Here is a 24,145-nt window from a genome sequence, read left to right on the forward strand (position 1 = left end):
ACTCAAAGCGATATCTTTTGGGGGTTACACCAAAAAACTAGTTTATCACATCCAGTTATGTTTGTAAATTGATTGAATGCTTGAGGTTTTCTTTTCTAAAATATTTTAACTGCAGGCATCCCTCCTAAAATCATCATTCTGTTTTTTTATCATTTCAACTAATGAATAACATTTAGAAAATATTTTCAAGGAAATTACAGACCCCTTCCATGCCCTTCTCAAGATCGTCAACCCAAACATTCTTTATATGGAAGAGTTTAGAAATTGAAAAGATTAACTAATTGTCAAACAATTGGTCGGTAATTGTTTAAAATATATATAAATTTTGGGAGGAGATCAGTTGTTTTAAACTAAAGGTATGGGAGCAGATGTTGGGAATTATCTTCACGTATGATCTCTTAGCGTCAAGACGGTTAATATTATCGATTTTTCAATCTGTCATTTGTTAATCATTTAATTCATTATTAATATGTATTAATTTTTTTATAATTAATAAAAATAATTCATATCCGATAAATTTTGATTTATCATAAATCGAAATAGGATTTTTTTTAAATCAATGGTCGAGTTGGAGGGAAATTTTAAGATATTTCATCCCTACATATCTTGCAATATATAAAATATATTTTTTTATTTATTTACTTTTATATTTATATATGTATACACGTATAAATATTAACAAAATAATTATTTAATATTTTAATTTAAAATAAAAATTTAATAAAAATACTATATTTGCATATAATTAAAGTATAATTTATATTAAAATTAATGTTTTTATGAATATTATACTAAATTAAAGTCATTAAATTAATTTCAAGTTAGATATGTGTCAAATGCAAATTATACATATATATATTGGATCAAGATCAAGTATTAATAGTAATAATATGATATCGAATCAAGTTAAAATCAAATAAAATTTTTTAGAATTTAAGTCAGAATTAGGATAAACAAAAAAACATCTCAATCCAACACGTTATTATCCGTAAATAAACAAAAGAAGACCTTATTTTAACTTCTTTTCTTTCATTTTAAAATCTATTTATACATTAAATTTTATGCATATATGGTTCACCCTTGCAGTGCCACGTAGCGCTTCCTCACTTTTTTTTTTCTTTTTTTGCCTTTTTAAGATTTTTTTTTCAATTTTCTTTTAAAAATTTAATAAATATTTTTTAAAGATTAAAATTTTTTAAGAAGGTAATCACTTTATATGAAGGTTTTTTTTTTATCTCTTTCTTTTTTTTTTAATTAATTTTTTTAGTTTTTAAATTCTTTTTTGTGTAAGACTCACTTGAGACTAAAGTATGAATCCATAACACCTATAATTCTCTTTATTATAATGCTACAATTAGTCAATTACAATAAAAAATTATATAAGAATCTATGATTTAATGTATAAGCCCTACATTATTTTTTATGGATCCAATACAATGCTAAATTAAGATTGTTTAACTACACTATAATAATTATAGGTGATATGCTTCTCAAAAGTATGTCATATGATTGCATTTTTTTTTTTATTAATTTTTATATATTTAATAAATAGTTTTTTAGATTTTAAATTATTTTTGTTTAACCCATTTGATATCGAGAGAAAATTACATATCAAGATATTTGCTTCCTTTTTTTTTATTTTTCTCCTTTTTTAATATTTAATAATTTTTTTAATATTTTAACCTTTTTAAATGTGGAGGCATATTTGATAGTATTGATTAAAAAAAATTATTTTTTAATTTTTTTTTAATTTGATAATTTTTTAAGAAAAGGATATTATGGGGTTGTCAACTCACATTCGAATTTGACTTGTTTTTCTTTTTTTTTTTTTGTTTTTTTGTAGTTATTTTTAAATCAATGATATAAATTTTATAAAAAAATAAAAAAACTCATCATTACTAATATTGCATAGCAATTAAACTTTCTTTTTTTTTTAATTTTTTTCCTTTTCTTTAATTGGATCATTTAAAAAAAACCCCAATGTATGTGTACAGATAGCATAATATTTTGTTTTATGCGTTTCACCTTTTTTTGTTTTTATTTTGTTAATTAGATAAATTTTGCAACATAAAACTAGTAAATAAATTTTTTAGAAAATGTCAATGAAGATATAGATTACAAAATAACCCGTATTTATGGGTTTCAATTCGTTTAGATCCAACAAATTTTTTTTTTTTTTGAGATTGGATCAAGTTTTTTCCCATAAGTCAAGATCAAGTCAGATGCAAGTTTAATATGTTTTGCTTCACCCAAGTATATATAAATATATTTTTATTATTCATTTAATTTTACATTTTAAATATACAAGTATTATATTAATAAAACTATTATTTAATACTTTGATTTAATAAATCCACGTTGCTCCATTTTCTTTCTTGTTTGTCTTCCATTCCTTTGTTTTTTCAAAAATTTTTTACTCTTTTTTTATTAGATAAATTTTGTAAGAAAAAAAGTTAATGATGTAAGGATGACAAAATAACTCATATCTCATAAGTATTAATTTGTCCCATTGTATTATATTTAGTTTTTAAAAAATCCATCATTGAGTCGAGGTTTTTCCTTTTTTAAAATCAAGGTCCGATCAGTAACAAGTTTAGCATTTTTCGTCTTAACCTAAGTATATATAATTATTTTTTAATTATTTATTTTATTTTATATGTATGTATTATATTAATTGAATTTTCATTTAATATCTTAATTTAATAAAATTATATATTTATAAATAATTAAGATATAATCCATCCATCTATTATATGAATTCTACTTATTTTAACTTTTGTTTTACCCTCATTCAAAATGTCACATTGACACTTTATGTTTCTTTCATTTTTTGCATTTTTTTTCTTTCTATTTTTCTTTTTTGTAAACTTTTTTTAAAATTTTAATTTCGATAAGTTTGTGAACAAAAATTCAATTAAGGTGCCCACACAAAACCCAACTTTTTTTCCTTTTCATTTTTTTTAATTATATAAATTTTGCAATAAAATGACCCAATGAATAAGAATAGTAAAACAATTTATCAAATGAGTTTTGATCCAAATTGATCCAATAAGAGGTATTTTTTTTTAATTTTTTTACTTTTCCTTTTTTCATTTATTTTTTTTATTATATAAATTTTGTAAAAAATAATGCTGATGGTGGTGTCCATGTAGCATTTCCATTTGTTTATTTTCTATTTTTTTTAGTTTTTATTTTTTAATTAGATTAATTTTACAACAATAAGTTCTTTGATAAATGTAACAAAACAATCAGTATCTAATAGATTTTGATTTATCTCAATTCAATATGGCATTTTAGTAAAAATCAATATCAATGAAGTTAGGTCATTTTTTTTTTAGAAAATGAGGATAAGTCAAAAGCAAATTTAAGATGTTCAATATCAAGCAATTCCGTGGTATATAAAAGTATATATTTTATTGTCTAATTAATTATATATGTGTATTATATTAAAATTTATTATTTTATACCTTAATTTAAGATATTAACACTTTAAACTCAATTTGGATATCCATATAACACTCCAATGATCTCTCTTTTCCTTTTTCATTTTTTTTTATTTGTACTTTTTTTATTTTTTATTAGTAAATTATTATTTGATACCTTAATTTTAAAAAAAAAAAACATTTTAAGCTTAATTGGGATGTCACATAATACCTGTTCTCTTTGTATATTTTTATTTTTATTTTTATTTTTCTTTTTTATTCTTTTTATGCCTTTTTTTATTAAATTAATTTTGTTAAAAAAAAAAAAGGCCAATTGAGTTTTCTAAGGTGGTACCATCATTTGGTTTTTTTCTTTTTCACCTCTTTTTTTTGTATTTTTTACCAACTAATTTTTGCAGCAAAAGGTGTCCATTAATAAATATGCAAAAACAATTTATATCCAATGGGTTTAATTCTTCTCGATCTGATAGGGCCAATTTTTTAAATTGATATTTAATTAGGATGGATCAATTTTCTTTTTGCGAAAAATGAGAACAAGACAAAAGTGTATTTAAGGTGATTTGTGTTGACTAATTTTGAGATGTCCATATTATTTGATACTCAATCTAATAAATTAATATTTTTAACTCAATAGGATGTCCATATATATAACAATCTCTATCAGCTTTTCTTTTTTTCATTTTTTCATTTTTAATTTTTTAATTTTTTGTTTTTTTAAATTTCTATTTTAGGCTTTTTTTAAATAATAAACTTTGTAAAAAATGAGGTATTAACGTATCACATTCATTTATTTTTTTAATTTGATAAATTCTATAATAAAAAATAAATAAACAAGAATGATAAAATAAAAAGAATTGACCTACAATAATATATTAGTATTCATCAAGTATATATAAATATATAGAGAGAGAGAAAAAAAGAGGGTGCTCCGAAGCTTCGGCTCAGCCACCATTTTGGCTCTTCCGTTGAAAAATTATCCAAAAAAACGTGAAAGAAAAACTCACATAAAGTGATAAAGGCCTTAATCAAGGCTGTTGCCTTGGCAAGGAAACCTTTTACCTTTAAAATTAATAAAAATACGATCTTTTACCTCAGTTCTTGATTTTGCTTATTGGCTGAATTAGATAGGTCGTTTTTCTTGAATTTCTCAAAAAGAAATACTAGCTAATATATATATATATATATACATTATATTATATTAATTGGCTATTATTTTCAATTACCTATAGAAATTCAGTAACTTGATATATGTCGTAACCTGCATTGCTATGCCACAAAGGCCTTCCTTTGCATCAACAGCTCTCTGCATCCTAATGTACCCTTCCTCACCCCAGCTACTGCCCCAACAGTTCTTCACCAACCAATACTTGGTCCCATCATCATCCACTCCATACCCAACACTAGTGACTCCGTGATCCAGGTTAGTGCCACAATCCCCTGTAAGTACACCACCTGAGTAGAACTGGAACTCAAAACCCCTGGTATCAATAGCCACTGAAACTAGTTGGTTTGCAACTGCCTTCTGTAATGCATCTTCACCATTGGTGAGCTCATCTTCAAAACCATTTATCTTCATGTTCCATCAACTCCCATGCAGGTGTAATTCGCTTCAGTTGTTAGGCCTTTGTTTTTTGGGATGAATAGGAAAGCATCGTACATTAAACCACCCTTGATCGAGCTCCTGCTCAGACAGGGAACTCAGCTTACCTGTTGTTAGCTTAGTAACCCCTTCCCTGGCTGCCACAGCCGAAAATGCCCAACAATATCATGTAAACATCACGTCAACAGTTAAAACTAATTAGCTAGAAAAACCATAAACCACACTGGTATTTTGGGTATATTTCTTCCTACTAGAAATTTGAACTTAGCGCGATGGCCTTGGTCCTTGACAGCTCCTTCCTTTCTCCAGTCCACACTGTTGCGCCTGAAGCAATAATCACAACAATACAGAAGCAATAGACAACAATCAATAATCAAATGCGCAGGAAAAATAAAGCACACCAAGATTTACGTGGAAAACCCTCCAGTGTAGAGGGAAAAACCACGGGCCACCAGAAAAATCTTCACTATCAAATAATAGTTATACAAAGTTCTTCTCTAGCTAAAACTAGAGCTAATCAACAACTAGAGAAACAATTGGAGAAATCTCACCAAATAAGTGACTCAACAAATACACCCTGGATTTGTTCCTAGAGAGCTTCAAACCCGATCTTCACCGTTCAGAATGTATAACTCTGAATCATAAACCTCCTGACAAGGTTCCAACTCAATCAGACCACGGATCGACTTCCGTTTAATCAACTCTCCCTTCTCCTTTTTCTCTCTCTGCTTTTCCTGGCTTTTCTTCTTTCTCTGCTTGGTTGTCGACACACACTTTAAACAACCCCACCTCTTTTTTATTAAGTAGCTAGGGCTCTGTGTAAAATAAAAGATCAAGGCCCATGGCCTTTACTTGGTCCAAAACCACTTACATGGGACTGGACCCCATTTTCCTAACAATCTCCCCCTCCAGTCCCATTAGAAGGAGATTCATCACCATAGCAATTTCATTTGGAACTTACCTTGGCCAGGGAACTCATTCCGGCCAAGTTACTGCAAAGCTCAAGCTTTTCCCTGGGAAGTATCTTAGTCAACATATCTGCCACATTTTTATCAGTATGGACTTTCTTCAATAGCATCTGCTGTTCTTCAATCACTGAACGTAACCAATGATATCTAACATCAATGTGCTTTGTTCTAGCATGGTACATGGTATTCTTACTCAAATCTAAAGCACTCTGGCTATCACAAAATACCACATACTCTTTCTGATTCAACCCCAATTCAAAAAGAAAACGTTTCATCCAAAGCATTTCTTTACATGCTTCAGTTGCTGCAATATACTCAGCTTCTGTAGTTGACAAAGCAACACACTTCTGCAACTTAGACTGCCAAGATACAGCTCCTCCTGCAAAAGTGAACAAATACCCTGAAGTAGATTTCCTACCATCAAGATCGCCTGCCATGTCAGCATCAGTAAACCCTTCTAGAATTGGTTGTGAAACTCCATAAGTCAAACACATTTTTGAGGTACCCCTCAAATATCTAAAAATCCATTTTACTGCTTCCCAGTGAACCTTCCCTGGATTAGAAAGAAATCTGCTCACTACACCAACTGCATGAGCAATGTCAGGCCTTGTACAAACCATAAGATACATTAAAGAACCGACTGCAGAAGAATAAGGAATACTAGACATAGCTAGTTGCTCTTCCTTAGACACTGGACAAGATTTCTTACTTAGATGAAAATGGTTGGCAAGTGAACTGCTAACTGATTTAGCATGTTGCATGCTGAATCTACCAAGCACTCGTTCAACATACTTTTCCTGTGACAACCACAGCTTTCCAGCTCTCCTATCTCGGATAATGTCCATACCAAGAATCTGCTTTGCTGGACCTAAATCCTTCATATCAAAGGACTTAGACAATTGTTCTTTCAACCTGCAAACCATACTAGCATCTTGTCCTACAATCAACATATCATCAACATATAATAATAGGATAATGAAGTTACCATTAGGGAATTGTTTAATATACACACAAGAATCTGCTGCTGTTCTTTTATAGCTATGACTCATCATAAAAGAATCAAACTTCTTGTACCACTGTCGCGGAGCTTGTTTCAAGCCATACAAGCTTTTCTTCAATTTGCAAACTAAGTGCTCTTTCCCTTTCACTTCAAAACCCTCAGGCTGATTCATATAAATGTCCTCCTGCAAATCACCATGCAAAAATGCAGTTTTAACATCAAGTTGCTCAAGCTCAAGATTCAAACTAGCTGCCAATCCCAGTACCACTCGAATAGAACTCATTTTTACAACTGGAGCAAAAATCTCATCAAAATCGATGCCTGGTTTCTGAGAAAAACCTTTTACTACCAATCGAGCTTTGTACCTCACTAGTTTGTCACCATCCTTTTTCAACTTGAACACCCATTTATTCTTTAATCGCCTCTTCCCTGTTGGAAGTTTAACAAGATCATAAGTACCATTCTTTCGTAATGACTCCATCTCTTCTTTCATTGCTTTTAACCAGTGCTCTCTATCCGGAGTAGCCTGCACATCTTGAAAGCTTTCTGGCTCTCCTTCACTGGTAACTAAAATAAAATCTGAACTTGGATACCTGGTAGATGGCCTGCGCTCTCTAGTAGATCTCCTGAGCTGAGACTCTACATCACTTGATGCTGAAGGTAGCTCCCCCTGCTCAACACTCTCAGGTAGAGAGGATTGCTCCCCCTGCTCAAAACTAATAGCATCTGGCTCATCACCAACTATGGCTGGCTCATTCATATCCTCAAGTTCTGTTTCTGGCTCATTTTCACCATCTGTGGCTCTTTCCTGTGAAATCCCTGTCGGTGTTGAAACATCACACTCAACAGTAACTCGTGTAGTCTTCTCATTTTTCTCAAGGTCTGCTATGGTTTCTTTTTCATGAAAGACCACATCTCTGCTTCTGACTGTCTTTCTCTTTACTGGATCCCATACCCTGTAGCCAAATTCCTCATCACCATATCCTACAAACACACACTGTGTAGCTTTACTATCAAGCTTTGACCTCTGCTCTTTTGGTACATGCATGAATGCTTTACACCCAAAAACTTTTAAGTGAGAGTATGAAGCATCTTTTCCTGTCCACACTCTTTCTGGAATGTCAAAGCCCAAAGGAACTGATGGTGACCTGTTAAGTAAATAACAAGCTGTGTTGACTGCTTCACCCCAGAATGGCTTTGGTAATTTTGCCATCCTCAACATACATCTGACTTTTTCCACAATGGTGCGATTCATTCTTTCAGCTATACCATTATGCTGCGGTGTTCCAGGTTCTGTCCTCTCATGCCTGATCCCATGCTTTGAGCAATACTCTTCAAAGCTTTTAGATGTGTATTCCCCACCATTATCAGTTCGAATACACTTTAAGGGTAACCCTGTCATCCTTTCAACCATGGCATGAAATTTTTGAAAATACTGCAGTACCTGACTTTTATATTTCAACATATACACCCAAGTCTTACGTGAAGCATCATCAATAAAAGTAACAAAATATCTGCTACCACTTAATGACTCAACCTCAATGGGACCACATACGTCAGAATAAATTCATTCCAATATATTTTCTTTTCTCTGAGAACTTTTGCGAAAAGAAACTCTATGATGCTTACCAAACAAACAATAATCACATGAATCGAGAGACATACCTTTGGTCAAGGGAATGAGAGAGTGCCTTGCCAAAACCTGTAACCCTTTTTCACTCATGTGTGCCAGCCTCCTGTGCCACAAGTTTACTGAAGCATCATTTTCAACGGTATTTACCTGGTTACCGTTCAATTGCATCCATGTCTTATACATTGTGCAGCATAGTTTTCCCCTTGCAACTACCATAGATCCTTTGAGAAGCTTCCACTGTCCATTCTTTTGTCGGCTTTCATATCCCTCCTTATCAAGGACATTAATAGCAAGCAAGTTCATTCTCATATCTGGAATGTGTCTGACATCCCTTAAAGTCAACATGCAGCCTGTACTAGTTTGTACACCAATATCACCAATCCCAACAATCTGCGACACACTCTTGTTTCCCATCTTGGTACAACCAAAATCTCCTGCTTTGTAAGTTGTAAACAACTCTCTCTTAGGAACACAATGATATGCCGCTCCTGTGTCAACTATCCACTCAATGCCGGGATCACTAACATGATTACAATCACCATGTGTACAAATCAAAGTAACTGAATCACTATCTGAATTCACTGCTGCAACATTGCCATCATCTGAACTCTTGCCTTTCTCATCTTTTCGCTCTTGCTTCAAGATTCTACAATTTCGTTTTATATGACCAGCCTTACCACAATGGAAACACTTCACTTTACCTCTAAACTTAGATTTATGTTTAGACTTACAAGTTGCAATCTTTTTAACAAGCATAACTTTATTCATACCTGTTTTTCTCTCATACAATGCTGCCAATTTTTCCCAAACAATGTGAGCATCTGACTCCTGCGCTACATGATGAAACACGCTGATATCAACCCATTTTCTGATTGTAGCCAGCGTCTTTCTACCTAGCTTCTTCCAGCTTTCATCTTTCATATCTGCTGGTTTAGCCGAATCACCCAATACTGGCTCATACAAATCTTTGCAGTATAGATGATCCTCCATCATAGGCTTCCAAATTGAATAATTTGATGCTGTCAATTTTATCATGGAACCTGTATCACCCTCCATGATCTCAAACAGAATTTACTTCTATCCTGGGATGCTTCTGTATCGATGTCTCAAAATAACCCTCGCTCTGATACCACTTGTTGCGCCTGAAGCAATAATCACAACAATACAGAAGCAATAGACAATAATCAATAATCAAATGCGCAGGAAAAATAAAGCACACCAAGATTTACGTGGAAAACCCTCCAGTGTAGAGGGAAAAACCACGGGCCACCAGAAAAATCTTCACTATCAAATAATAGTTATACAAAGTTCTTCTCTAGCTAAAACTAGAGCTAATCAACAACTAGAGAAACAATTGGAGAAATCTCACCAAATAAGTGACTCAACAAATACACCCTGGATTTGTTCCTAGAGAGCTTCAAACCCGATCTTCACCGTTCAGAATGTATAACTCTGAATCATAAACCTCCTGACAAGGTTCCAACTCAATCGGACCACGGATCGACTTCCGTTTAATCAACTCTCCCTTCTCCTTTTTCTCTCTCTGCTTTTCCTGGCTTTTCTTCTTTCTCTGCTTGGTTGTCGACACACACCTTAAACAACCCCACCTCTTTTTTATTAAGTAGCTAGGGCTCTGTGTAAAATAAAAGATCAAGGCCCATGGCCTTTACTTGGTCCAAAACCACTTACATGGGACTGGACCCCATTTTCCTAACACACACCACGGTAGAAGGTAATGCGGTGAAATTTTCATATTTGAAATTTGTAGCCTTGTTAGAACACATATATATGGCCCTTGAACCTGTTTCTAGAAGCAGTGAACTCATCGTTTGTAAGATCTACAAATTGATTGACACCGAGCTTGTAAGGCTTGTCGTTGGCGCTATTGAAAGAGTCTATGCGTGCCACATTTTGTTTGAAAATCTTGAAACGTTTCTCCTTCTCAGTATTGTCACGGTACACTCGTCTGTCCATAGCGGGCCATCCATTCCTCATGCCTCTCATACATTGATGCATCTTGAAGAGCAGTGCTCGATTGATGCACCAGGTTTTTGAAAGCCATAGAGTAATATTATAGGAGCTGGTAAATTGGAAAAATGACAAGGCACACTAACTCTGGTGAATTCTTACACTCATAATATAGTCCCAATTTTCCTGCAATATTACATAATACCTGTTTTAGGTGCTTTCAGGGACATGTCTTGTTTATCAACGTGCCCTCCAAAATATTCTGCTGAAGACCCATTATTATTAGTAACAATTGCTTTGATAAATATGGTGATTGGTTAAATCCGATGTAGTTGTTTTGTAGACTTGTAGCTTATCAATATTATTCCAAGTAGTTGTAAGAAGTCAGATTTTGTATTCGAACGGCCTCACATCAAACCTATAAAAGTGCTCTCACTCATCTTGCCGTTTCATTCATGTGACAATATGAAAAGTGGTTTAGTTTATTACTCAAACCATTACGAAGCACGCATTAGATCAAAGCTTAACGTCCTCTTCCAGGAATTATACTAGTATTTCAATTCATGCTATATATAGCAGGTTCTGATTGTTTCCAATGACATCTACTAGCATTCTATTTTATGACCAAAATTAAATCTAACTCGCTATTCCAATTAATTGTCAAGCAGCTTATATAATACCTTGAGTACATACTATATCAATCTGCAACCAGGTTCAAGTTGACAAGTGAAGGCAATGAATTATTGCAGTTGCCTTCGAACAGCTCTTTAGCTTTGTTCTCGACCTCTGCTAGATGGAATAACCACATTCTTAATTTAGCCATGAGGTTTTTCCCAAACCTATTAGATAATTGAAATGCCTTTTATTCTATAAAACCTGGGCCGTCTAGATAGGATGATCCCCCGTAAACGTTTCTGGGTGATCCAAGTACCAGTATGCCCAAGCTGCATAACCACTAGGGCTAGGTAATATCCAACCATTCACGAGTCTAAACCTATGGCGTGCACAAGACCCTGGTCTCTTGCTTATATCTTGTTTGTTCACCCTGAGCCTTTCCCAACCATTTTGAAGAAATAATGAGAAATTAATTGCATTAAAAACTTAATTGATGATTATCTATTTATAATATATATTTAATCTAATTTTCCACTGATGCAACTAAAAATGCAGAATGATTTTAGATGTATAAATACATACATATATATATATATATATAGTAACCAAATAAATCTATGACACGTAGAATGTAGTCACAAAATATAGCCAGCTGCACACGCTCGCGCACACCGTATGTGCACCAAGCAACTGTTTTCCAGAAATCCACTTTAAGCCAAGTTGTAGGTCCTACGGACTCGGTATGTGAACGACAGTAATGATGATATGATGTCAGATATATTTATGCATACTGTGAGAGCTTCCACAAAATATACAGCATTGGTCGACAAAAGACCATTCAGGCAAAATACATTACAGCCTTGAAATGGTGTATCTTTATTGTCATAAAAGGAAATGGTGAATGTCTGCCCATTAATAGTAATACACAAAAACTAGAGACACACATATAACATTTATTCAAGAACACTAAATAATTCAAGGAATTTCCCGCTATCAAACAAGCACCAGATAGAAGAAACCTACAAATCCTAGGAAAGAAAATACGGACTAATTAACCTCTTCATTAAAAAATAATATCTTCATCCTTCTCCCTGGCTGCAGATAGCAAATTATGAGCTGAATTTATTGAAACCCCTTTTTGCAAGGAAACCTTCTCTGCAAACTGATCCTCCGCAAACTGCTTGGCAGCAGCAAGCTGTCTCTGTATCTCCCTCTTCTTATAACCTTGAATCTTCTTTAACCTGAAGAAATCCTCCCTTTCAAGCTCATCCAACTCTCCCTTGATGTAACTTATCGTATTCTCCAACCTTGGTTTCACAACATTCTCTAAAGCATTAACCCTACGATTTGTGGTCTTAATTGCCTCATCAAGTGTTAAGAATGATGTCTGAAGAGAAGCAAGCTCAATTAGAACCTCAATTGCTTTCACATAAGCAGCACGGCACTGTTGGACCTGTTGCCCACCTCTGGCTAAGCCAGTCAGATCATTCTTGCTCTCAGCTTCTGTGAAATACTCAAACTTGGGAAGCTTCACTCCAGCAACATTCTCTTGTCGGGATCGAACTTTAAGAGAAGCATTTTGAACATTCTCAAGGACAATATGTTTGATGTTCTCACCCGCAACATACTTAGCCTCGGTTAGGGCAAATGAAGAGGTTTTCATAATCTCTCCCATTGATTCCTTTGTAGAGACTATCTTCTTAAGAATCTGACGAAATTGTACAGTTAGGGCATCACTCTTCTTCTTGAGAAGTGCATGACCTCTTGTAGCACCCACAAGCCGAGCTTTCATGATTCCAAGCATTGTAACAGTTGGAACCACATTCAAGCGCTGGTTTTGACCAGACATCTTTCAGATATCTAAACCAAAAGAAAATATTGGTAGGATTAATAAAAAAATAACAGAAAGAATGTTGCTTAGGCTACCTTCAAACAGAAGGAAATTTACACAATTCTTAATAATTTTCCAATCTTAAAGGCACATCATTAACTTTAGCTTAATTCACCAACCTTTTAGCTTTAGTTAACAGTTTTACCAAAGCTCTTAAATTGCACCAGCAATTAGAGCGAAGGACTGCATCGGAATACCAGATCAGAGAACCATGAAGCACTAAATAAAACGTCAAATCCTTCTTCTTCCAAAGAAGAAGAAGAAGAAGAAGAAGAAACACCCAATAATTTATGAGTATCTAGTCTATGCTCATTCAACGCTATCAAGTTATATACACAGCAAAATTACATTCACAGTGTAGCTTCACACAGAAAACCAGAAACCAATCCAGAATATGAGAACAAACCCAAAGCACTATCAGAAAACCAAGTGATCATGAGTATCTAAGATTTATGATTGACACTCCGACACAGAAGTAAGTATCTGAGTTTCAGACCAACACTAGGACTAAAAAGTGAGCATCCAAGTTTGATGATCAGACACTATGACTCAAAGGATCATCGATCACAAAGATATCTTCAATATTAAATTTAGAAACGGAACAAAAAAGAAAAATGAAAAGATAAAATCATTTGCCCCTATACTGTAAGTCATGGGTTTCTTTTGGTTTTGGCCAGTAGAATAAGATGTATGCTTGGTGCAATGGCGACAATGGCAGCTACAGAGAGAAAAATCTCTCATCAATTCCAATAAAGTTTCAATTCAGTTAATTATTTTTTTAACGTAATGATCAAAATCTTCTTGCTTTGAATTGAATTGAATTGAATTATGAAAATGCAAGCCATAATAATGAAATTGGAATCAGACTCAAGAATTTCTAATCAGAAAACAAAATTTTCCCTCTTAATTTCCTAATAGGAATAAAAAAAAGTAACCACTATAACAGCCCAGATCAAACTATCAATTAATTCCTTTATAAAAAAGAAATAGAGAACTTACTATGGATTTAATGAAAGTAAAGGAGAAATCGGAAATCGAGGAAGAAAAGCCTGAGAGAACGCGTTGTCACCGGTAAACAGAGCAGAGATTCACCACCGGTTTTTCCAAGTTCGAAGAATGAATTTTAGTTTGCGATGTATTTCTTTTTTTCTTTTTTGGGGTATTTTGATTTTGATTTTGATCTTTCGGTTAGAAAGTGACGGAGGAAAGTGGGGCTTTTAAAGGTGGGTCCCATATCCCACTCTTGCTTGGCCCTTTTTTGTCTGAGATTTGGCACTTGATTATTTGCTTGGCCGGCTTCTTTGTCGGATCCGCTTTAATTTTATAGCCGAATTTTAGATTTTGAAAAAAAAAAAAATCGAGAAAGTGTGAATTTTTTATAAGAGATGATTCTTTGTCTAACGTGAATGTGAGATTTTTATATTTAGTTTGAAAAAAATGTTAGAGTATATAATAAAAATTTTTTATTATAATATTTTTTATTATGTGTTAAAAATAATGTTTTTTTAGACATAAATGTAGTATTAAACCAAAAAAAAATGAAATCAAATATAATAAAAATTCACATTTTTATTATTAAAAAATAAAATCAAATATAGTTAAAAATTATATTTTTGAACATAAACACAATATTTTATATCAAATATTACTTTTTTATGAAAATAAATGTAATGTTTAAAATGTTTAAATTACCTAAGTTTATTTAATTAAATGATTGCATTTCGTTAAAAATGATATTTTAAAAGAAAAAAAACATAACCTTTTAATTTTAATAAAAGATTAGGTTTATAAATGTACGAACATAATCGTTGATATAAAAATATTATTTTATTTTGTTATTATTTTAATTAATTTATTATATTTCATATGAAAAAAGGTTGTGTTTTTTAGATTAAAAAATTAAAAAATTTATTATTAAGGTTAAATATAAAACAAAAGTAATTTTTCTTTTGGAATCTTAAAAATCATAAGACAAGGTAGATTTTTTATTTTGAGACATTTGGGCAATGATAAGAATTTTAGATTCTTTTAATAATCAAATATTATGAACCGAATATGAGAATCACGTTTTGAAAAAATAAGATTCCAAGAAAAAATCTAATTTTTCTCATACCAATCACACCCTAACTAATTTTACTGTTTACAGGAGTGAAACAATCATGATCCAATCAGATTTTAGGAGTAAATACACTTATAATCCTAATAAATGTATATTGTTTTGATTCTTAAAATAAAAAGAAATTAATTTATTAATCCTTATCATATGTTCTAATAAAATGATTATTTCTTTGATATCAATCATATAACCTATTGATAAAATATTAAGGTCATGTTTAGTATAAAAAATTATGATAAAATAAAATAAAATAATATTATAAATAAGATTAAATTAAATAATATCATCATATCTTATGTTTAATGTGTATAATGAGTAAAATAGAATAATTTATTTATTACTCAAAATTATTTTTTTCAAAACTTATAAATTTAAATTATTGATATAATTTTTAAAAGTATAATAAGATATATAAATTTAATCCCATAAATTAAAAATAATTCTTTATAGTTTAGAAGAATTAAATTATTTTATACCAAAAAAATGATAATCCTCCTTGTAATTATATATATTTCAATTAGATAGAAACTAAACATAATATAAAAAAATTATTATATTATTCTATCTATCATTCTATGTATCACGTATGATCTACACTCTTAATTTTAATGTTAAAAGTTCAAATTCTAATAATTTCAAATATAAAAAATATCATCTAATTAATTTTGCTGTTAAATCTAACTTTAAATCCTAATTAGCGCCGCACGTCTAACATATGGCAAACATATGACAGCTAACATGTACAAAATATATGAATTAATAGTACTCATAGTCTTTAAACTTTAATTCAAATTTTATTTAGGTCTTTAAAATTTAAAAAGTTTTAATCAAATTTTTAATTTTTCAAAGTTGTCTTATTTTGGTTATTTCATCTATAGAACTGTCTAAATTGACAACAAATGCCAACTAACATCACATAATAATGTTGGCTACATCTCACATAACAGATAAAAGATCAAAATAAAATTCTCTCATAGTTTAGAGACTCAAAATAAAATTATCTCAAAATTTTATATATTTTATACATGTGTTATAAAAATATTAAAATTATATTTGCATATTTTTTGTTATAATATAACTTATTACATAGATTTTTGTTTTAAATAAAAAATAGATATTCAAAACTTAAAATTAAGTTAAAATTTTCAAATTTATTTTTTAAAAATTTAATAAATTTCAAAAACAAAAAATTATTAAAAATATTAGTTTACTCATAAGTCATAATAAAACATATTATTTTCTTTTCAAAAAATTTATTTTTTAAAATATTAAATATATTATATTTTTCCTTTTTATATATTTTATCAAATATGTTTTATAAAAAAATTAAAAAAAAACATTTTAAATTATATTTGTTATTTTATATGAATATAAAGTTTTTATATTTTGAATAAATTAATAAATATATTTTTGAAACTGATCTAAAAATTTTTATATAATATTTTAACATGATATAGAGTTTTTATTTAATTTCTTAAATCGATATAAAAATTTTTACTTAATTTTTTAAAATGATATATAATTTTAACAAAATTATTTTAAAATTTTAAACTTAATTTTACTTTTCTAAAAATCTATTTTCTATTAAAAATACTATTTTATTGATAAATCATGTCATAATAAAAAAATAAAAAAATTTAAATAATAATATTTTATAAAAAAATATTTGAAATATATAAAAATCAATTTTTCTTGAATTATTTTTATCTTTTTCTTTATTTATTTTTTATAAAATATATTAGAAAAAGGAAAATAAAAGATATTTAATATTTTAAAAAATATATTTTATGGATAGAAAATATTTTTATTATGATTTTTAAGTAAAATAGTATTTTTAGTAGAAAATAATTTTTTGTTTTTAAAATGCTATTGAATTTTTATAATTTTAAATTTAATATTTTATAAAATATAAATGAAATTTATAAAAATTTTTAGATAGTTTCATTTTTTGTCCCTAAACTTGAAGAGAATTTTATTTTGATCTCTTATCTATCACGTGAGTTGCAACTGACATTATCACGTGATACCAGCTAATATTTGTTGCAAATTTAAACGATTCCATAAAACGGAATGATCAAATAGGATAACTTTAGATAATTAAAGATCTAATTAGAATTTTTTAAAATAAAATTTAAGTCAAAGTTTAGGAACTATAGATACTATTAACTCAATATATATTATTACGAATTTTATTATTTTATTTTAATAAATATATTTTTATTAAAATCGAAAATGAATTATAAATAATAATTTTTATTATAATTAAATTAATTTTTTAGTTTTAATAATTTATAAAAATATATTAATAATTTATAAAAAATAAAAATATATGTAATTTATTAATACATAAATATGTGGAATTCAAGATGCTAAATTAGTTAATTGCTCAAATTACAATGACCACAAACAAGATGTTCCCTCTCTATCTCAATAACATTAATTGGTCATGCATCTTAGCAAAATTGAGCGAAGCGGCTTAGCTATGGCATTTTTACTATGATCATTTGAATTTGAGTGGTTTAAAGAAACTTCATCATAAAAATATGGTTGCTGGTCTTCCCAGTTTTGCTAGCCCTCCAAAAGAATGTGAAGAAGGTATTGTTAGCAAACAATACATTCCAAGTTTTTTATTTTTATCTCTATCACTACAATTAGTTTGTTATTCAAACACATCCAATCATCGAATTTAATCTTATGTACCGATTATAATATGCAATACTTAATCTCATCATCACTATTATTTTCATTTTTAATTTCACTGAAATTAATCTTATGATCCATCTAAATAAATCAAAATTAATCAAATTAAACAAACTATTTTAAACGAATTTCTTCCGTTAATTTGGTTTTAAACTAAAATTGCTCACCTCTAAGCAAGAGAGTGGTTTAGAGTGTTTCAAATCCTAATCTAGGGTGCAACTCTTTCTCCCTACACACGCCCCAGAGCAGTGGGCCAAAGCTAGCTAGCAAATGCGTTACACATTACATTTATACTTGATGCAGAAAATCTCAAACTACTACAACATAAACAAGTTACCATTTCCAACATAATTATTTTAAGGTCTAAATTATGTGACATTGGTTCCTAACAATAAGAGGTATATAATAACAAGGGGCCAATGTATCAGCTTCTGCCAAAAATACTCTTTTGATGCAGAAAGCAACTGACAATGGTACATTTATTTTCCTGGCGATATCTGTGCCGTTTATTTCACTTGCAATGCCTTCTATATAAGCTAAACCCCAGATCCAGCCAGTCGCCGCCTTGAGGCATTTGATATGGATACTTGAGTAAGCTTATCCGCCTCAGTTGACGCCATGCGCTCCTTGAGTGGCATATAATGCCTTAGCCATACACCAGTATAAACCTGAAAATTCAAGTGGAATAAGAGAGACCAAGAAATGGCATTTTAGTAACTCTCAAAAGTATTTTATCACATTGCAAAATTTCATAATTCCTATAACTTAGTGGCTAGGCCACTTATGCAGCCAAAAGGTGGAATGTGAAGGAAAAAGTTTTGGAAGCCTTGGTTTCAATGTTCTAAAGTGTTTTCTACACTATTTAGGTAGATTTCACAACAAATCACAATAGACTATAAAATAACACACACCTTTCCTTATATGCCAAGAAGCAAGGAATGAACATGTCAATAATATTTCATTTGCACCATCATGATCATGATCATCATAGTAATAATTATAATAACATGGCTTTGAGTCTGAACTATTAACTCACCTGTTGTGGTCTTATTATCTTTGTATCAGGATCATCTAGAGACTCACACCAATGTGACAAGTATCCGGCCATTCGAGGGATTGCAAATAACACAGTGAAGAACTCCGGAGGAAATCCCATTGCTCTGTTGAAAAAAAACCTTACTTATCACCAGTCCAACACTTGAAGGAAGAAAACTAACAAAATCTTATGCATTTGTCTAGTTTTTTAAGGTACGCAAAGAAAATAATCATGTCTTTACCGATATATTAGTCCAGAATAGAAATCAACATTTGGATAAAGCTTCCTCTTAATAAAATACTCATCAGACAATGCAGCCTTCTCCAAAGCAATAGCTACCTGCAATGCAAAAAATGAAAGGGAAGAAAAAAGCATATTAAATCATTTACAGTAAACAAAGAAATCATAGACAAGTGTATAAATGTCTCTTAAATTACAACTATAAAGTACTAACAAATTTTATTTAAACCCTACTAATTTAATCCATATTTGGAAAAGAAAATACTATTTACAGAATCTGCCATCTAAGTCAATGCCTTGATCAATGCCAAACAACCAGCTTTCAGAAACATAACAGAACTCTCATTCTATGCCTTATCATATCTGATCAGCTTACATACCATTGATAAGCACAAGTTTAATATGGAGTGATTGGAAAAACATGCAACAGATAAGGCATGAGAAAAGAATAAATGCTTTATGCAAAAGAATATAATTTTTAGAGGGTAGATAAACACCTCAATAAGAGGGTCCCGGCCGACAATAGAAAAAACTTCCTCTGCCAATTTCCTTATCACCTTTGCCCTGGGGTCATAGTTTTTGTATACACGGTGCCCAAAACCAGACATTTTCCGCTTCCTAAAGAAATGAAGATATATTTGAAAATAACTAAAACATTTGAAAGAAAATACAGCTCTGGATGCAGGACCTTTAGCTTCCTGTCACTTTAACTAACAGCAAAATGCATATGAAGCATTCACCTGTTCTTGACACCCTCAATAAACTCTGGAATGTTCTCAACTGTTCCAATCTCACTAAGCATCTTGAGCACAGCCTATATGAACCCAGAGAACAAAAACAAGCTCAGGTACTGCCGGCACAAACAGCTCAAGAGAAAAAAAGAATTGATACACTTAAATAAACAAAGAGCAGCCCAAGTGCAATTGTTTAGTCTGAACTAGCATATTATAACACCATTCTGTTGGAAATTGAATTCCAGACAACTAGCAATAAGAATGGAGTTATTGTGAAACCGCAAATATTTGGTTCTGCATACCTCATTTGCTCCACCATGAAGAGGACCATATAGTGCTCCAACAGCTCCAGCTAGAGCAGTGTATACATCAACTCCACTGCAGAAGCAGATGCAAAAACAAATATTTAATACAAAACTTTTGGTTGTTCTAGCACAGTAAGACAATAACATTAATAGACCTACCCTGATGCAAGATGCCGGGCAGCGGCTGTGGAACAATTCATTTCATGTTCTGCATGTAGTATGAAAAGAATGTCCAGCACTCGAGCTAGCCGGGGGTTGGGCTTGTAAGACCGATTGCCCCTGAAAGTTATCAAAATGAATACAGTAGTTAGGCAAAGGTAGGCCTAAATCTTGCATTTCTTGAATGAACACCAGGTAATAGCATAAGTATTGATTGTTCATGGCCTCCTAGATGAGGATGACCAGATAAAAGAGCATTAAAAATTATCAACGAAAAGAAAATTTAGCAGCAAGGAGATAACTGTTACAATTTCCCAAAGTAATGCGTAAATGTAGCCAATACATTAATGAGAGAATTAAAGGTTCCAAAGGACATACATTGAGTCTAGCATGTAGAGAAAGTTCTCAGCATAAGAAAGGTTGCTGGAAGGAAGAACTGGAGGCCTTCCTGCCATCCTCAAATAAGCTGCTGCAGCAATGGTTGGTGCCTGCAAACAGAATAAAGCTTTGTACTGATCTCTCAACAGAATGAAAATAAGTGACAATCCAAAACCCATAGGACAAGATGAAAATAACAAGTTCATGGGCCACAGTTAAAGTCATTTCCTCATGAAATGAATCAACTGCTTTAGAGTACAAAAGACACAAAGAGGGGAAAAGGAATTAAATGCACAAACCTTTCCAAGAATGCGTGCTATTTGCTTGTCTCTCACTTGTTTTGACCGGTATAGATCTTGGCCCTGCATTAATAGTAGGTCTATGATCAAACACCAGACAAACTAGGAGAATAAAATAATCCCAGAAAGATTTTTAAGTTATTATTTAAAAAGCACAGCAGAAGTTGATGTCTTAAAGATGCTACACAAAGTAAAGCTGCAAATAACTTAAGCCTGAACTAGCATGAGGAGATACCTCAGAGTCTTTCTCTAACAAACAGAACAGGAGGTTATTGCAAGTTGTCCAGATTTTAATGTTTCTACAATTGCTTCCCACAAAAAATGTGCTCTAATCTGGCCTGGATGGTGTTAAAACTACATTTGCCTTCAATCAAGCCATACTGCCAGAGCACTTTCTTATGTTGTAAGGATGAGGTCAAAACCCCTAATTTTCAGTTTTTGACCCTTTTGCAAGGGGCTACCTCACAGAATACATATTTATTAACTCAGTTGTGGCCAACTCTCTCTCTTTATAACATATATATAAAGAAAGAGAGATAGAGAGAGTTGGCCTCCACTGAGTTAATTTCTTTAATCACTTTTGACATATGTGAAATAGACCCTCAAGACAGGCAACTTAAAATATAGGTAAAATGTAATATCCAGTGTCTTATAACAATGTGATCTTAGAATCCATATAATTCTAAAACCACTTGGCACACTTATCATATTTTTTTCTTCCATAAAAAAAAAATAACTTTTCACTATTTTTGTTACCTATGTAATCTCATAGACCCAAATCCATGAGGGTGCAAAAAGCTATTGCAATTGTGTCAACTTAAAATGAGTCTTCATAAAGCATTTGTTGAAAGTTAACCATCAACTTACTCTGAGAGCAGGATTAGCATCGGGATGAAAGACAGAAAGAGCGCTCATTGCACTGACAAGTACACCCATTGGATGAGCATCATGAGGCATTGATTGTATAATGTCCTACAAAACAGATAAAACAAGAAACAGTTGAAGAAATTCTGTTGTACAATCAGGACAGAGCTCAGTTAGTATTATTGCCGAAAAAAATCAGAAATTTGGCCCTTAAACCAAAGAAATTAGAAAAGCAAGGGAACCTGCTCTTATAAACATCACACAGATTGCAGCATCACTAGGATTAGACATGGATTATTGTTAGAAGAAAGAAAAGCATACCAGAATCCCTTGTGGCACAGCCGAATGCTGAGTAACAGCAAATTCCCAGTCTGCTAACTGACCTTCAGAAGGCAAATTCCCATACACTGAAAAAGTGAAAGCAAGTTATTTAAAACACATCACTGAACAGATAAACAAATACATAATTGCAATCAAAGACACATGAATATAAATCTTTATTAGTTCCAGATAATTAGATAAAACCATTGTTGAAATAGTTTGCAATTGATTTATTAAGTTAAATTCCTGTCTGTCATATCAACATTGAAAGAGACAGGCAAATATGATTTTATCTTCAAATAGTAGTCAGGGAATTATTAGTTAATCAAAAAGGGTTTTGCCTTAACCCCATATTGATCTTCATGACACAGCATGTCACAGGATTTACATACAATCTCCATATGCATCTATTTAAAATGGGCATCACCAACTGTTTTCTTTGATCCATTAAAGATTTCAATTGACTTCGCAGGTGTGAACTATCTTTCACCAAATAAGATAATAGCTTTGCAAGGTGGGATTTGCATATAATTTAATCCTCGAATCCCACGCATGCAATTTCATGTGCATAATGTTAGGTACACCAAATTAGTTTCCGGGAAATCTCAACCAGACCGATCACTTTAAAAATTACATAGATGCACGAATTTAATCTATTTTCCATAGAAAATTTTGAAACAATCAAAGTTTGCATAATGAAAGGGGTGTTTTTATTTGTAAAAAGCTTACCTAAGAGGTAGGCCACTTCCAAGAAAGTGGAACTCTCAGCCAATTCCTCAATTGCGTACCCTCTGTATCTAAGAATCCCTTCATCTCCATCTATATAAGAAATCGACGACCGAACCGGAGCAGTATTCAAGTAACCCGGATCATAAATTTTCAGCCCCTTGTCATTATTCCCTGTTGTTATCTGCAATTAAATTCAAGGTTCAAATCAAAATCAGATGATTTTCTTTTTAAAAAAAAAAACTAACAAATCCGTTTAACTTTTAAATAAATATAAAACCTTTTTGAAATCGGTAGCTTTGACAGTGCCGTCTTTGGAAACAGGGACCTGGTACTTCTTGCCGGTTCGCTCGTCGAGAATGGTTAACAAACCGCCAACAGAGCCAACGGTCTGAGCCGAGACGCACCATGGCTCGAGGATGGTGAAGGTGAGGTCGTTGGAGGACGAACCAGGAGATGCTAAATGAGCAGAGAGAACGGCCAACCGTGCCTTCACTTTTGAAGATAGTTCTTCATTCGATGACATCTTTTAAACTAAAATCAAAACAAAATAGCAAAATATCGAAAGGACAAGATGAAGAAGAAGAACAATTTGTCGAGATTTAATTTGGGAAGATGAATTTTTTTTTTTTTTTGGTCTGCTGGGTCGCTTTCTGTTTTTGGAGCTTGTGTTTTGAAGAAGAGATAAAAGGACCAATGCCTGATTACCTATATATAGGAACTAGTTTTTTTTACCCGTGCCATGTACGGAGTTTTTTATTATATTTTTTATAATCTAAAATTTTAATTTATATTAATTTTTATATTATATATAAATAAATAAAAATAATCATAATCATTTGTAATTTGTAATTTGTAATTTGTAATTTGTAATTTGTAATTTGTAATTTAAAATTTAAAAAATTGTTTACATATAAATGATTATGAAAGAATCTAAATAAGTATTATGAAAGTTTTAAATTATGAAAGTAAAATTATATACATTAGAAATATAATTTTTTGTTCATAATTACATAAATTTTTAAAAGTATATATTATTTTAATATAAATTAAGATTTACACATGTGATATATCATGAAAGACTTTTTCATATTTAATTTTGAAATTTTATCTTTTCAAACTTTTATGACCAAAAAAATTTTGATTGTG

At 31.2% G+C, this 24,145-nt stretch overlaps 2 protein-coding genes and 1 pseudogene across 2 annotated transcripts; all 3 read right to left on the reverse strand.

Moving 5' to 3' along the window:
* Positions 1-4,662: 4,662 nt before the first annotated feature.
* On the reverse strand, positions 4,663-10,823 carry LOC111293338 (senescence-specific cysteine protease SAG39 pseudogene; annotated as a pseudogene).
* Positions 10,824-12,046: 1,223 nt separating this feature from the next.
* Positions 12,047-14,257, reverse strand: LOC111292156 (V-type proton ATPase subunit D-like). The gene is made up of 2 exons (XM_022884397.2): positions 14,118-14,257; positions 12,047-13,087 (listed from the first exon to the last, which is right to left on the reverse strand). The coding sequence occupies exon 2, from the start codon at positions 13,074-13,076 to the stop codon at positions 12,291-12,293; it is 786 nt and encodes a 261-aa protein (XP_022740132.1). The 5' UTR covers positions 13,077-13,087; positions 14,118-14,257; the 3' UTR covers positions 12,047-12,290.
* A 3,992-nt stretch (positions 14,258-18,249) lies between these two features.
* On the reverse strand, positions 18,250-23,682 carry LOC111291865 (citrate synthase 3, peroxisomal-like). The gene is made up of 13 exons (XM_022883965.2): positions 23,277-23,682; positions 23,000-23,180; positions 22,271-22,356; positions 21,953-22,057; positions 21,086-21,148; positions 20,787-20,896; positions 20,409-20,528; positions 20,247-20,322; positions 19,951-20,024; positions 19,708-19,828; positions 19,212-19,309; positions 18,971-19,094; positions 18,250-18,602 (listed from the first exon to the last, which is right to left on the reverse strand). The coding sequence occupies exons 1-13, from the start codon at positions 23,520-23,522 to the stop codon at positions 18,471-18,473; spliced, it is 1,536 nt and encodes a 511-aa protein (XP_022739700.2). The 5' UTR covers positions 23,523-23,682; the 3' UTR covers positions 18,250-18,470.
* Between the last annotated feature and the right edge of the window lie 463 nt (positions 23,683-24,145).

This window comes from Durio zibethinus, chromosome 10 (genome assembly GCF_047325235.1).
Source record: "Durio zibethinus cultivar Kanyao isolate XHJ-2024 chromosome 10, ASM4732523v1, whole genome shotgun sequence".
In the NCBI taxonomy this organism is placed as follows: domain Eukaryota; kingdom Viridiplantae; phylum Streptophyta; class Magnoliopsida; order Malvales; family Malvaceae; genus Durio; species Durio zibethinus.